Raw genomic sequence first — 15069 nt, forward strand, 5'->3', positions numbered from 1 at the left:
CTGGAGACCATTTAAATTTGTTGGAAGGAGAGGAATTGATGAGTAGGGTGAAAAGTCTCGAAGGTGGAGTTGATCTAAATTCTTGCGGTCAGGTAGGCTATGACTCTTAATCTGCTTGCTGAAAGACTCATTCCATTGCAGTTCCCAGATAGAAGGGAGAGAATATATTTATCACATACCATTTGTGGAGGAATGGTAGCTGCTGCATTTATTGTCAGGTCGTGGATTTCAGGGCTTCCAAGATCCTCAATGCAATAACAACATTAAGCTTTTCTGGCACTGTAGGCCAGTGTCCTGATTCCATATGCGATGATTCAGTTCATCCAGGAGACCTTTACATATGTTTGTGTTTTCCTAACTTCAGGTGGCCATTATACAGCCTATTGCCTAAATGATCTGAATGATCGATGGTTTGAATTTGATGACCAGAGTGTTATGGAAGTGTCGGAATCCACTGTGCAGAATGCGGAAGCTTACGTGCTCTTCTACAGGTAACTCTGCTCCCTTGAAGAAGACTGCTGGGTTTTGCTTTCCATGGATAAGCATGTAGAATTGTGGTCCTGCTTAATAAGAATCGATTTTGACTTATCCAGACCCTGCAAATCACTGGTCCGGCTAGTTTCATGACTTCAAGTTTAACCGTCTGAATTTTAGGCAGCCAAGTCATAACCTCAAACGTTCAATGCAGTCCCATTTGGCTGAGGAAATCTAAGGTGATTTTGTGGTGTAAGCAATGATTCTGCAGTAGCATTTGCACTTTGGTGGGAGGGTTGCAAGGTTCAGTCCTACTCCAGAGACTTGAGCACAAAATCTAGGCCGACACCACCATCTTTGGAATGGCCGCTCTCTCAGATGGTCCTTTCTTAACAGAGCAAGGGAGTTCTTCTGGTGTCCTGATCAACGTTTATTCCTCAACCAGCATCACTGAAACTGATTAGCCCATCGTTATACTGGTGTTTGTGGGAGTTTGCTATGTTTGCTCCTTAACTGACCACTCCTGCTCAGTTGTCCATATGTCCAAAATAATTAATTGACTGGACAGTGTTTATAAGCTTTGCATTTTCCTTCGCATTCCAAACTCCTTTAGTGCAATGTTTTGGTATTTCTTTTGGCTTTGTGTTATGATCAATATAGTGACATCACGATCAAATCTACTGTGAATTTGTCGTTGCTTCCTTCCCTCATCGCCAACTTTTTAAAAATAAAAGCAAAACATGAGTTTAAATGGTCCCGAAAGAAAATATATGTATTGTCAATATACGCTAATTCCACAATTTTAATAATACTAATAATAATCGCTTATTGTCACAAGTAGGCTTCAATTAAGTTACTGTGAAAAGCTCTTAGTCGCCACATTCCGGCGCCTGTTCGGGGAGGCTGGTATGGGAATTGAACCCGTGCTGCTGGCCTTGTCCTGCATTACAAGCCAGCTGTTTAGCCCACACACACGCCCTTCACATCCCAGAAGCCAGCTGCTGCTTAAATGTTTCTGGGGTATTTGCTTTTACCAAAAACATTGGTCAGTTCCAGGGCGGCACGGTGGCGCAGAGGATAGCACTGCTGCCTCACGGTGCTGAGGACCCGGGTTTGATCCCGGCCCTGGGTCACTGTCCATGTCAAGTTTGCACATTCTCCCCGTATCTGCGTGGGTCTCACCCCCACAACCCAAAGCACGGTAGCATTGTCGTTAGCACAATTGCTTCACAGCTCCAGTGTCCCAGGTTCGATTCCGGCTTGGGTCACTGTGCGGAGTCTGCACGTCCTCCCCGTGTGCTTTCCTCCGGGTGCTCCGGTTTCCTCCCACAGTCCAAAGCTGTGCAGGTTTGGTGGATTGGCAATGTTAAATTGCCCTTAGTGTCCAAAATAGCCCTTAGTGTTGGGTGGGGTTACTGGGTTATGAGGACAGGGTGGAGGTGTTGACCTTGGGTAGGGTACTCTTTCCAAGAGCCGGTGCAGACTCGGGCCGAATGGCCTCCTCCTGCACTGTAAATTCTATGATAATCTATGAAAAGATGTGCAGCGTGGGTAGATTGGCCCGTCTAAATTGCCCCTTAATTAAAAGAAATTTTTAAAAAAATTTGCTGATTTTGCCATTTTTTTTCCATTGGATCTTGTCCAAGTGGAACTGCTTAATTAAAGTAGGATTCTCCATTTGGCTTTTCTACACCGTTTGCATCTTCCTAAACCTATTGGGGGGGGGGGGTGGTCAGTTGGCTGGACAGCTGGTGCGTGATGCGGATCGATGCCAACAGCGCAGGTTCAATTCCCGTACCGACTGAGGTTACCATGAAGGCCCCACTTTCTCAACCTTGTCCCCAGCCTGAGGTGTGATGACCCTCCCAATTAAATCACCACCAGTCAGCTCTCAATGGGGAGAGCAGCCTATGGTCCTCTGAGACTATGGTGACTTTCATTTTCACACTGATTTAAAAATCACAGCAGCATGCGTTAAATCTCTAGAATGGTCCTTTCCCCGTAATAAACTTTGGCAGCGAGCTGACTTGGTTACGCTCATCATACTGGGCTGCCAGTCACGACACTGAAACAATCTTCTTGCATTTTTTTCATTCAAACGCCAAATGTTTGTACAAGACTGTTTTGGAAGTTTGAAGGTTATGAATTTACTGCAGAAGGTCCAGACAATTCAATTTGCAATTTGTTGCGCTGCATGAGGAAGGTAATTGTGAAGTCGACTCACCTAGCAACAATTCAAATTTGACAATGCAAATTCATTAGAATCAGCCACGTAGCTCTGCAGTAAAACTGAACCAATTCATATGCAGCTGCTGTGAATTGGAATGCCTTGAGGGGGGGTGCATAATTAACGTAATCTTCACAAATATAATCCAACTTCCAAAAGAATTTTAAGTTTGAAGTTAAATCAACATGTATGTAGACAGTTATATAAGTGGTGCAGTGCAGCGACATCCTTTTTGCTGCAACCGACAACAATGATGAAAATGATACATGCCGTATTTTAATGCACTTTTAAGGCTCCAAGCACGATCAAGCTTATGATGCCGCAGTTCATAATTCCTCGCCAAAACCCTGAAAGCTCTCCTGATTTAACATCTGCTGTTTAAATTACAAAGCTATTGTTCAGTACAGCGCTAGAGGAAAGGGGGGGGGGGTTATTTTATCCTGTTCTTTGGATATTTTTGTCCATTTGAAATTATTCTCGCAGGCGACCCCAGCATCCGTATTTTCACTTGCCACAACACCTGAGTTTGCAGTGTATCCAGGGACCATCCATTTTCTTCAGCTACAGATTTTGTCATGTGACCTCGCACGATCAGCCATGTCTTCAGAAGCCATGTCTTCAGAAGCCAGGAGAATAACATTACTGAAATGATTAGACTTTGATTTGGGCTTCAATTGGAAATTTGTAGTAAATTAACCGTAAAAGAGTATGTTGATAGTAACAGTTAAATTGAAAAAGGAGCTTCTAATCAAAAATGGATTTGAGCAAGTCACATGTGACGTTTGTGTCGGAATTGAATTTCTCATCGTCCCAGAAAACCATAGGCTGCTCGCCCCTTACAGAGAGCGAGAGAGCTGACTGGCGGTGATTTAACCTGAGGGCCACCACATGTCTGGCGAGGGGCAAGGTTGAGAAGGCGGGGCCTTCGTGGTAACCTAAGCCGTACCGGGAATTCAACCCGCGCTGTTAGCGTCGCTCTGTATCACGAATCAGCCGTCCAGCCAACTGAGCGAACCAACCTCCCAACCAACTTAATAACAACCACTGATAGAAAAATAAATGTACCACAGGAGATAAAAACATTGCTCTTGTAATAGCCCCCACTCGGCCCATGAGGGTATCTTGATTGATATCCCCCTGGGACTGGTGGAATATGAGCTTCCCCTCTAGAGGGCGGAGGCCCACCCTGCTGGGCTCGTAAGAATCCAGTATAAAGGCTGGCCCGGACAGGGACTGGCATGATGGTTGTCCCATCGGGACTGTGCTATGTAAATAATTTGCTGCCGTGGACAGCGTTTATGTGACCCTGATTAAAACCTGCTTTTTCCTGGATCTTAATAGTTCTATATAGAATAGTGCAGCACAAAGGAAATCATTCAGCCCATTGACATGTGGCGTGACAAACTTCAAGATTCAGTTTAGTCTCTTAACAGAAGTGCTTCATATTTATAGCATCCATTTCTTGACTTTTGACCCCTCATTTTGTGTCAAAACAAAGTGAACACTTGACCGTGATAGCATACCCCAGCAGGATCAGTGCTATTTTTGTAGTAGCTGGAAATTAGAAACTTTAGATAAAGCAACTTGGCTGTGACACCGTTGGTATGAAATATCACTCCCGTATGGATTGGTTTCCTGATAAACGTTCAAAATGCGATGCATTTACTGCTGGATTTTGATTCAAACTGAATATAATCCTAAAGATCCCACTATTTAAAGAGCTGGCTATTCTCCTTATCTCCTGGACAACATTCCACCTTCAACCAGAACCTCCAAAAGCAGTGAATCTGCTCATCCATTCCCATTGTTGTTTGCAAGATCTTGTGTGTAAAATGGTTTCACTTCCAAAGTGATGTATGTTATACATACATTCACTCTTTTCACAATTAGGATATAATGTTTAAGAGTATTGAGCATCATTAGAACACATTGTACCAAAATTACAAAATCCCCTTTAAATATCTTTGCTGGAAAGAATTTGCACTGTACTTTTCACAAGGATGTCTCAAAGTACTCTACAGCCAATGAAATACTTTTGAAGTTTGCTGCTATAATGGAAGAAACGCAGCAGACAATTTGCACACGACATGTTCCTCCAAATAGTAATAAGATAATTGGCTAGATCTTTGTGGTACTGATTTGAGGAGTCCACGTTAGTCACGACACTGGGAGAATGCCCTAGCTCTGCATAGAATGGTGCCGCAGGATCTTTTAAATCCACCTGGGGGACAGAACAACGGTCTCTAAAGTCTCATTCGTGAGGCAGAACTTTCTTTCTTTTTTTATAAATTTAGAGTACCCAATTCATTTTTTCCAATTAAGGGGCCAATTAGCGTGGCCAATCCACCTAGCCTGCACATCTTTTTGGGTTGTGGGGGCGAAACCCACGTAAACAGGAGGAGAATGTGCAAACTGCACATGGACAGTGACTCAGAGCCGGGATCGAACCTGGGACCTCGGCGCAGTGAGGCAGAACTTTCAACAATGCAATGCTACCCTGACGTACTGACTTACCATGTTAATTTACATAATGCAGCCCTTAATGCTTAGCAGCTTTGGCGACCGTTGATCTGGATGGAAACAACACTGAGGAAAATTTGTAATTTCTTTAAAATTACTGTGGAATCTGTAATTGTTTTAATAATTTGAAAAGGACTTTAAAGAGTTTGCATCAATTGTAAAGGGATCGGGGCAGCACGGTGGCGCAAGTGGTTAGCACGGTTGCCTCACAGCGCCGAGGTCCCAGGTTCGATCTCGGCTCTGGGTCACTGTCCGTGTGGAGTTTGCACATTCTCCCCGTGTTTGCATGGGTTTCGCCCCCACAACCCAAAGATGTGCAAGGTAGGTGGATTGGCCACGCTAAATTGCCCCTTAATTGGAAAAAATGAATTGGATATTCTAAAAAAAAAAATTTTAATTAAAAAATTGTAAAGGGATCAATTGTAATTTTCTTGGATGAGAAATACTGGTCTGAGACTTGGCAACCCTTGACTTTGAAGCAGTACCACTGTGCAGCCCAGTGAAATTTAAATTCAATACAAAATCTGGAATTAAAGGTCTAATGATGACTGTGAAACAAAGAACAAAGAAAAATTACAGCACAGGAACAGTTCCTTCGGCCCTCCCAGCCTGCACCGATCCAGATCTTCTATCTAAAACTGTCACCTATTTTCTAAGGATCTGTATCCCTCTGCTCCCTGCCCATTCATGTATCTGTCTAGATACATCTTAAATGACGCTATCGTGCCCGCCTCTACCACCTCCGCTGGCAATGCGCTCCAGGCACCCACCACCCTCTGCGTAAAGAACTTTCCACGCATATCTCCCTTAAACTTTTCCCCTCTCACCTTGAACTCGTGACCCCTAGTAATTGTGTCCCCCACTCTGGAAAAAAGCTTCTTGCTATCCATCCTGTCTATACCTCTCATGATTTTGTAGATCTCAATGAGGTCCCCCCTTAATCTCCGTATTTCTAATGAAAATGATCCTAATCTACTCAACCTCTCTTCATAGCTAGCGCCCTCCATACCAGGCACATCCTGGTGAACCTCTTCTGCACCCTCTCCAAAGCACCAACATCCTTTTGGTAATGTGGCGACCAGAACTGTACGCAGTATTCCAAATGTGGCCAAACCAAAGTCTTATACAACTGTAACATGACCTGCCAACTCTTGTACTCAATACCTTTTCCGATGAAGGAAAGCATGCCGTATGCCATCTTGACCACTCTATCGACCTACGCAGCCACCTTCAGGGTACAATGGACCTGAACGCCCAGATCTCTCTGTACATCAATTTTCCCCAGGATTCTTCCATTGACCGTATAGTCTGCCCTTGAATTGGATCTTCCAAAATGCATCACCTCGCATTTGCCCGGATTGAACTCCATCTGCCACTTCTCCGCCCAACTCTCCAATCTATCTATATTCTGCTGTATTCTCTGACAGTCCTCCTCGCTATCTGCAACTCCACCAATCTTAGTGTCATCTGCAAACTTGCTAATCAGACCACCTATACCTTCCTCCAGATCATTTATGTATATCATAAACAACAGTGGTCCCAGCACGGATCCCTGTGGAACACCACTGGTCACAGTTCTCCATTTTGAGAAACTCCCTTCCACTACTACTCTCTGTCTCCTGTTGCCCAGCCAGCTCTTTATCCATCTAGCTAGTAAACCATTGTTGATTGTCATTGGAAAGGAAATTTGCCAGCCTTACTTGGCCTGGCCTACTCGACACGTGACTCCAGGTCCACAGCAATGTGATTGACTCTTAAAATGCCACTCAGTTTGAGGGCAATTAGGGACGGGACACCCACATCCCATGAAAGAATTAAGAAAAATCAATAAACAAAGAACAGCATATTGTGGAACTATGCCGGGAGTGATGCAAATGCTTTTTAAAATTCATTTACGGGATGTGGGTGTCACTGGTCAGGCCAGCATTTATTGCCCATCCCTAGTTGCCCTTCAGAAAGTGGTGGTGAGCTGCCTTGAACCAACAGCTTTTGGCTGCAAAAGAAATACCTTTGTATTGACTGTTTAAAATTCAATTTACCTCTTTATTTCAAATATCACTTGCCTGGTAATTCATGTTGAATTTGCATTAGTTCTGATTCGTGTTCAAGTAACAGCGACAAAAAGTGGAGTCTTAATGGTAATTTCTCCATTTGGGGGTCATGCAGTATGTCCCCATGAGGATTGTAACAAACTATTGATTATTTTTTGCTTCTGAATATAGATTATTCCTACCCTGAGGGAAGCAGCTTGCAGGAAAGTTGAACATTTTGTTCGCGAGGTAGAATGACGTTAGCAATCCTGATAAAAATCTATTACTCCAAGCCTGCAACATTTTTCCATTTTGCCCAGTTAAAATGTCACTAGGATTTGAGTCCGGTGCCGGTGTTGGGCGGGGATGTTGGAAGGTAGGGTGTAGTGGAGAGGGGAAAGAATGCAAGCACAAGAGTTGTTTTTAAAATATCATGATTTATTGTTTTGAAGTCTGCTTCCTGAAAGGTGGATGGAAGTGATAGTAACTTTCAAAGGACTAAGCTGAAGGAGAAATATTTGTCTGATGTGATAGTGAAAGAGTAGGGACATTGCACTAATTGAATAGCTGGAGAGCTGACACAGGCACAATGAGCCATGACCTCCATCTGTGCTGAAGGATTCCAAGACTTTTTCTCCAAGAATGAGTTGTGTCTAGTGAGAGGACATGATGCAGAGGTACCATCTGATGGTGCGTGTCTCATTATGGAACAATTTGAGCCACCCCCCACCCCCCCCATTTTTTTTGCACAGAAACCAAAGATATTGGTGATATTACTCCAGGAAGAGGATACAGCAATTCTGCAGTGGGGTCAATAGGAATTCAGCTCCCGCAAATTTTCAGTGCATTGTCTTGTCATTTTTATTTGGCAGGAAAAGCAGTGAGGAGATGCAGAAAGAAAGACAGAGAGTAACTCATCTACTGAATATGATGGAACCTAGCCTGCTTCAGTTCTACATATCGCGCCAGTGGCTGAACAAATTCAAGACTTTTGCTGAGCCAGGCCCCATTAGTAACAATGAGTTCCTTTGTGCTCATGGAGGTAAGGTAATGCATGGCAGCCATGCCAGCTGTTAGCAACCGATGGGTTGAGGCGGCAGGTAACGGTCCTAGATTTGATTCCTGTTTTATACGCTGCTAATTGACCTCATCTGAGGTGGCAGTTAGATATTCTGTTCAAATTAACCTCTGCGTTCCTGGACAAAGTAAAGCGAAAATCTGTTCCTGACCTTTATCCATTAGTAACCTCTTTGAAGAAGATACGAATGTCAGGTGACATTTAGCTTGGTTGTACAAAGCACCACTGCCTGTGGAACGTTACCCCAGCAAAAAGAACCACAGAATTCCTGCAGTGCAGAAGGAGGCCATTCGGCCCATCGAGTCTGCACCGACCCTCAAAGAGCACCCTACCTCGGCCCATTCCCCCGCCATATCCCCATAACCCTACCTAACCACACTAAGACGCAATTTAGCATGGCCAATCCACCTAACCTGCATATGAGCGAAGAAAGTCACCATAAAAATCAATTTCTATGAGCAGCATTGTCCTTTTTTTCTATTAAAGAATCATAGAAACAAGCCATTGGGAGAGTCAGCATATAACACTATTCACTGAAACATGTCTGTTCCAGGTGTCCCCCCTCAGAAGGCCAGCTACATAGATGATCTTGTAGTGATGTTGCCTCAGAATGTGTGGGACTCTCTGTACAGCAGGTGAGTAATGTGACACCTTTGTCCTTTTCTTCTCCTTCTTGGGAAGTGACTATTTAGGGTTAATCTGTCCTTGAATAACAGCTCGTGTTCAGTCATGCTGTTACGGATCGGCAAGGCCACTGGTTTTCACAGTAAACACGTAGTTGCGAAAGGAAAACCTTGTATAGATGGAATCATGATGTGGAGATGCCGGCGTTGGACTGGGGTGAGCACAGTATGAAGTCTTACAACACCAGGTTAAAGTCCAACAGGTTTGTTTCGATGTCACTAGCTTTCGGAGAGCTGCTCCTTCCTCAGGAAGGAGCAGCGCTCCTTCATTCACCTGAGGAAGGAGCAGCGCTCCGAAAGCTAGTGACATCGAAACAAACCTGTTGGACTTTAACCTGGTGTTGTAAGACTTCGTAGATGGAATCATGACATTCGATCCCTGAGAGAGTTATGCAAGATCCCCTGTAAACACATTTGATATCGCAGAACCACTGAAGTGGAACTTGATACTCTAATCGGTAGTCCAGTTGTAAATTCTGAGAGGCATTGATGTTCCATGTTTGTCGATTAAACCCCCAAATCCTGATTTTAAACATTCCTTTTTAAGGTATAAATGGCTGTTGGGGGGGGTCTTTCTTTGATGTACTTGAGAGCTGCGAGTGAGGTCTGTCATTTTGCTTCAATCAGCATTGCCTTGTTGACGCTGCAGTCAAAACATTTTTTGAGAGTTCCATGTAAAGTTTCTCACCATTTTGTTTATAACTGCAACCTGCTTGACATTGTTGGTGTGGCTTTCACCTGGAGACGCTGAGGGGACAGTTAATTGTCCAGATTCCTTCGCCACCAGAGCACCATTTTATGCTCTCATTTTTGAACAAGCCATAGCTTGTTTCAGCTTCCCCACGTTCTGTGTTGGGACTTTCCTGGTTGCTGATATACATCAGTGGGCCTTTTGTTTCGAGTTATGACGCCACTCTTCTGGTAAGTCAATTATCTTTTGGGTCAAACCATTGCAGGACCCCAAACAAAATGTGTGCGTCGATATTATTTTATTAAGAAGGGCACTTGTAATAGTCACAGCTTTGGGGCAAAATGTGCGGTGCTAGTTTGAGTGCCTTGGTTACTGCTCCACTTAAGTTTCTCCCTGTAAAATTTACTTCAAGTCCGGTAGTAGTGGCCACTCTGAGGATTTGGGGGCAGTGCAGGCAACATTTTAAGCTGGGTGCCCGACATGTCAATGTTAACCCTAATCTGCATAAATCATCTCTTTGTGATGGTGAGTTTGGGCTCGGCGTTTGGGTCATGAGGGAGGGAGGGGCTGGAAAGGTTTGGGGATACGTTTATAGAGGGGAAGGTTGCCGGTTTTGAGGAGCTGTTGGGTAAGTTCCAACTCTCAAAGGCTAACGTATTTAGGTTTTATCCTGTCTGCGACTTCTTGCGCAAGGAGATTCCTTCCTTTGCTCTGGCACCTCTTTTGGATAGGGTCCTTTTGCTGGCTGAGCTGGGGGAGGGGAAGATTTTGGACATTTATGGCCGGATCTGAGCGAAGGAGTAGGCTCTGTTGGAGGAGGTGAAGAGGAAGTGGGAGGGGGTGCTGGGCCTGGTTTTCGCTGGGTGTTTGTGGAGTGAGGCTCTTCACAAGGTCAACTCCACTTCTTTGTGCTCAGCTCAACTTGATTGAGTTCAAGATGGTGCATAGGGCACACCTGACCAGGGCACAGATGATTTTCTTTCTTGGGGGTGGAGGCTAGGTGCGAGCTTTCTGGGTCTCCTTCTTCAGCACCATGTCAGGAATTCTTGGATTGAGCTGGAGCCTTGCCTATTGGTGGCCATTTTGGGGGTCTCGGTCTCACCAGTGTGGCAGACGGGGGTGAAGGCGAATGTCCTCGCCTTTGCCTCATTGATAGCCCGGAGGTGAGTTCTGCTTGGGTGGAGGTCTCCTTTCCGCTCAATGCCTCAGCCTGGTTGAGTGACCTAATGGAGTTTTTATACTTGGAGAAGGTCAAGTACACCATGAGGGGTTCGGTAGAAGGGTTCTACTCGAGGTGGCAACCATTCATTTCCTTTTTCAAGGAGCTAGTCACCGCCAGTTGATGGGGAAGGGGGATGGTTTGGTTAAGTTTTTTTTCTTGAGGGTGGGGTTGGGAGGGTGATTAGGTATAGAGCTGTATTTGTAATATGTTATGGTTTTGCTTTGTTATAATGATAAAATTTTTTTACAAATATATATTTTTTAAATGCCAAGCTAGTTGTATTTTAAATCAAGCCCCAATGTTTACACTCCCTACACTTACCACTCCACCTTTACCTCTTCTTCTTAGAACCATCCTTAAAACTCACTTCTTGAACCGAATCTCTGCTCAGCCCTCCTGATATTTCCTTTTCTGAGAGAAACAGTTGACGCTTAAAGTCGATTTTCCTTTAAAATTGAAGGAAGATAGAAATGTGATGGATTTTATGCCTTTAAAAAGGAAGTGAGGGTTGAAGATCAAAAGATAAGATAGGGGAAAGAGAGATTAAATGACAAAGATGTCATGCAACAAAAGGCAAAAGGAGCGGTAATGGGGCAGCACGGTGGCACAGTGGTTAGTACTGCTGCCTCACGGCACCGAGGTCCCAGGTTCGATCCCGGGTCACTGTATGTGTGGAGTTTGCACATTCTCCCCGTGTTTGCGTGGGTTTCGCCCCCACATCACAAAGATATGCAGAGTAGGTGGATAGGCCCCGCTAAATTGCCCCTTAATTGGAAAAAATGAATTGGACACTCTAATTTCTTTTAAAAAAGGAGTGGTAATGGTTGTAGTAAAGAAACAAAGCATTTTTCCAAAGTGAATATGAATGACAGAATAATAAACAACTCTGCTCGAAAGCAAAAAAACATGGGAAAAAAAAAGAAAGGCAAGATTAAGACTGGCAGGTGGCAAAAATACAGAATCAAAATAGGGACAAAGTCTGAAAGAGTTCACAAGTCTGTAAAGTGCCTAATTGAAAGATGAGGTGCTGTTCCTCAAACTTACACTGAGTTTCACTGGAACGCTTCAAGCCAAGGGCAGAAATGTGAGCATGAAAGCAAAGTGGTAAATTATAATGGCAAGAAGCCAGAAGGTCAGGGTCGTGCTTGCAAACTGTAACACTACCGTCTCCTTCTCTCGCCTGGAACTGGAAAACTTCTTCAACTTTGCTTCAAACTTCTACCCTTCTCTTACCTTCACATCTCTTAACACCCCCCTTCCATGGCGTAGTGGTAATGTCACTGGACTAGTAATCCAGAGGCTCAGGCTAATGCTCTGAGGAGATGGGTTCAAATCCCACCTCTGACAGCTGGTGGAATTTCATTTAAATTAATAAATCTGGAATTGAAAGCTCGTCTCAGTAATGGAGACATCATCGATTGTTGTAAAAACCCGGTTCATTAATTCGCTTTAGGGAAGGAGATCTGCCATTCTTACATCATCTGGCCTGTGTGTGACTCTAGACCTCCAGCAATGATCTTAATTGCCCTCTGAAATCGCCGAGCAAGCTACTCAGTTCAAGGGCAATTAGGGATGGGCAATAAATGCTGACCTTGCCAGCGACACCCGCATCCCATGAAAGAACAAATAAAACTTCCCTATTTCCATTTCTGGCAATAGACAGTCTACTAATATTGATTGTAAGGCTGCCAACTCCGACGACACTTGCTCTCACCCTGCCTCTGGTAAGAGCTCGATTCCATTTTCCCAGTTTTTCTGCCTCTGTCACATCTGTTCCGATTTTGCTATCTCCCAGACAGTGTTTCTGTTATGTCTTCCTCTTTTTCCTCAGTCACGAATTCTGCCATACTGTCAATTGTCTGACCCATTTCCCACAATCCCCCCCAATCCCAGAACTGTGCCCCCACTTCCAACCCCAATCGCTTCCATGTTCAAAGGATCATCTTCCACTACCTCTGCCACCTCTAGCGTAATGCCACCACCAAAGACACCTTTGCCTCTCCTCCCTATCAGCATTCTGAAGGGACTATTCCCTCTGACACCTCAATCACCCCAACGCCCCGTCCATTCCCTTCCGGAGCAATCGCAGAAGGTATAATACCTGCCCTTTTACCTACTCGTTCTTCACCATCAAGGCTTCCAAGTGTAATAATGATTTACTTATACTTCTTTCAATTTAGAATTCTGTATTTGCTGCTCAGAGTGTGATTGTCTCTGTATTGGGGAGAGCAAATGCAGATTGGGTATCTCAGTTCAGTCAGCAAGCTTGATCCTGAGTTTTCCAATTGCTTGTCATTTTCCCACATACTCATTTCTGTCCTCGGCCCATTGCAATGTTAATAGAACATACAGTGCCGAAGGAGGCCATTCGGCCCATCGAGTCTGCACCGGCCCACTTAAGCCCTCACTTCCACCCTATCCCCGTAACCCAATAACTCTATCTAACCTTTTGGTCACTAAGGGCAATTTATCATGGCCAATCCACCTAACCTGCATGTCTTTGGACTGTGGGAGGAAACCGGAGCACCCAGAGGAAATCCACGGAGACACGGGGAGAACGTGCAGACTCCGCACAGATAGTGGCCCAGCGGGGAATAGAACCTGCGACCCTGGCGCTGTGAAGCCACAGTGCTATCCACTTGTGCTGCCCGTGCTGTTCCAGTGAAGCTCAATGGAAGTTTGAGGAGCAGCACCTCGTATTCCAGTTAGGCACTTAATAACCTTGTGGACTTGACATTGAGTTCAATGATGTCAGAGCACAGATTTAGTCTGCCTCTTTGCTTCTGTTTTTTTTGCCACATGCCAGTCTTATTCTTCACTTTTTTGCTTGCAAGCAGAGTTAGTTGTTCATTATTCTGCCATTCACACTCACTCTGGAGAAATACTTCATTTCTTTGCTACAACACTCACCACTCTCTTTGCCTTGTGCTCCATGAAACCCTTGTCATTTAATCTCTCCCGCCCCAATCATATCCCAGAAGCTTCCCTTTTGTTCTTCCTCTCTCTCCTCCCTTCCAAAGACATGAAACCCATCATATTTCTACATTCTGTTGGGTCTGAAGAAGGGTCGTACTTGAAACGTTAACTCTAATCTTCTATCCTCAGAAGCTGCCATACCTGATCCGTATTTCCAGCATTTTCTGATTTTATTTCTGATTTCCAGCATCTGCTGGTGTTTTGCTTTTATTTTATTTTTGACTTGATATCACTATTTGTCAGATTACGCTGTTGTGAAGCACATTTTTCCTGTGTTAAATGCGCTGCATATTGATTGACTGCTGTACCCGTGCTTGATTGATCTTTTCAAAAATAGAATAATAAGGTATCGAAGGCGATGAATGATATAGAAAAGATAAGTCTGGAATCTACTTTAAAATAAACTATGACAACTCAGAGAGGAGCGCAAGGTAAATTAGCGAAACTGAAGTTTAGAACTGATTTCAGATGGCCATTGTGTGGAATGAACATCCATGTGGACTAGTGAGTTAAAATAATAATCTTTATTGTCACAAGTAGGCTTACATTAACACTGCAATGAAGTTACTGTGAAAAGCCCCCAGTTGCTACACTCTGGGCCTTGTTCGGGTACACCGAGGGAGAATTCAGAATGTCCAATTCACCTAACAAGCACGTCTTTCGGGACTTGTGGGAGGAAACCGGAGCGCCCGGAGGAAACCCACGCAGACACGGGGAGAACGTGCAGAATCCGCGCAGACAGTGACCCAAGCCGGCAATCAAACCTGGGCACCCTGGAGCTGTGAAGCAACAGTGCTGACCACCGTGGCTTTATTTAAGAAGCAGTTGCATGTTTTGTTTGTTGATGGGAGATGGGGGAACAGTTATCGGTTTAGTTTGATTACTTTTTAGTTAATTCAGCTGCCTAGCTAGCTCCTAATCTCTAGGACTCCCTCCCTGAACCTTTTTCTGTCTCTACCTCTCTTTCCTCCTCAAAGTCGCTCCTTAAACCTTAAATCTTTTTGATCGCTTTCTATCAATTTTGCTCAGTGTTAGGTTTTAAATCTATTGTAGAGCACCTGTTACACTATTAACCAACATCATAAAAGCAGATTAACTGTCTTTGCATCTTTGTCTTATTTACATCTTTGCTATTTGTGGGATCTTCCTGTGTGCAAATTAACTGTCA

The 15069-nt window shown here is 44.3% G+C and overlaps 1 protein-coding gene across 3 annotated transcripts in view; it reads left to right on the top strand.

Annotated features, from left to right (window-relative positions):
- Positions 1–15069, top strand: part of usp33 (ubiquitin specific peptidase 33) — a 92660-nt gene that overhangs the window by 66810 nt on the left and 10781 nt on the right. For all 3 annotated transcript variants that reach the window (XM_072510406.1, XM_072510407.1, XM_072510408.1), the window contains exons 19-21: positions 365–491; positions 8124–8293; positions 8883–8964. In XM_072510406.1, the coding sequence (XP_072366507.1) occupies positions 365–491; positions 8124–8293; positions 8883–8964 (379 nt within the window). The remainder of the gene's footprint in view (positions 1–364; positions 492–8123; positions 8294–8882; positions 8965–15069) is intronic.

The sequence above is a fragment of the Scyliorhinus torazame genome, chromosome 7 (assembly GCF_047496885.1).
Source record: "Scyliorhinus torazame isolate Kashiwa2021f chromosome 7, sScyTor2.1, whole genome shotgun sequence".
NCBI classification, from domain to species: Eukaryota; Metazoa; Chordata; class Chondrichthyes; order Carcharhiniformes; family Scyliorhinidae; genus Scyliorhinus; species Scyliorhinus torazame.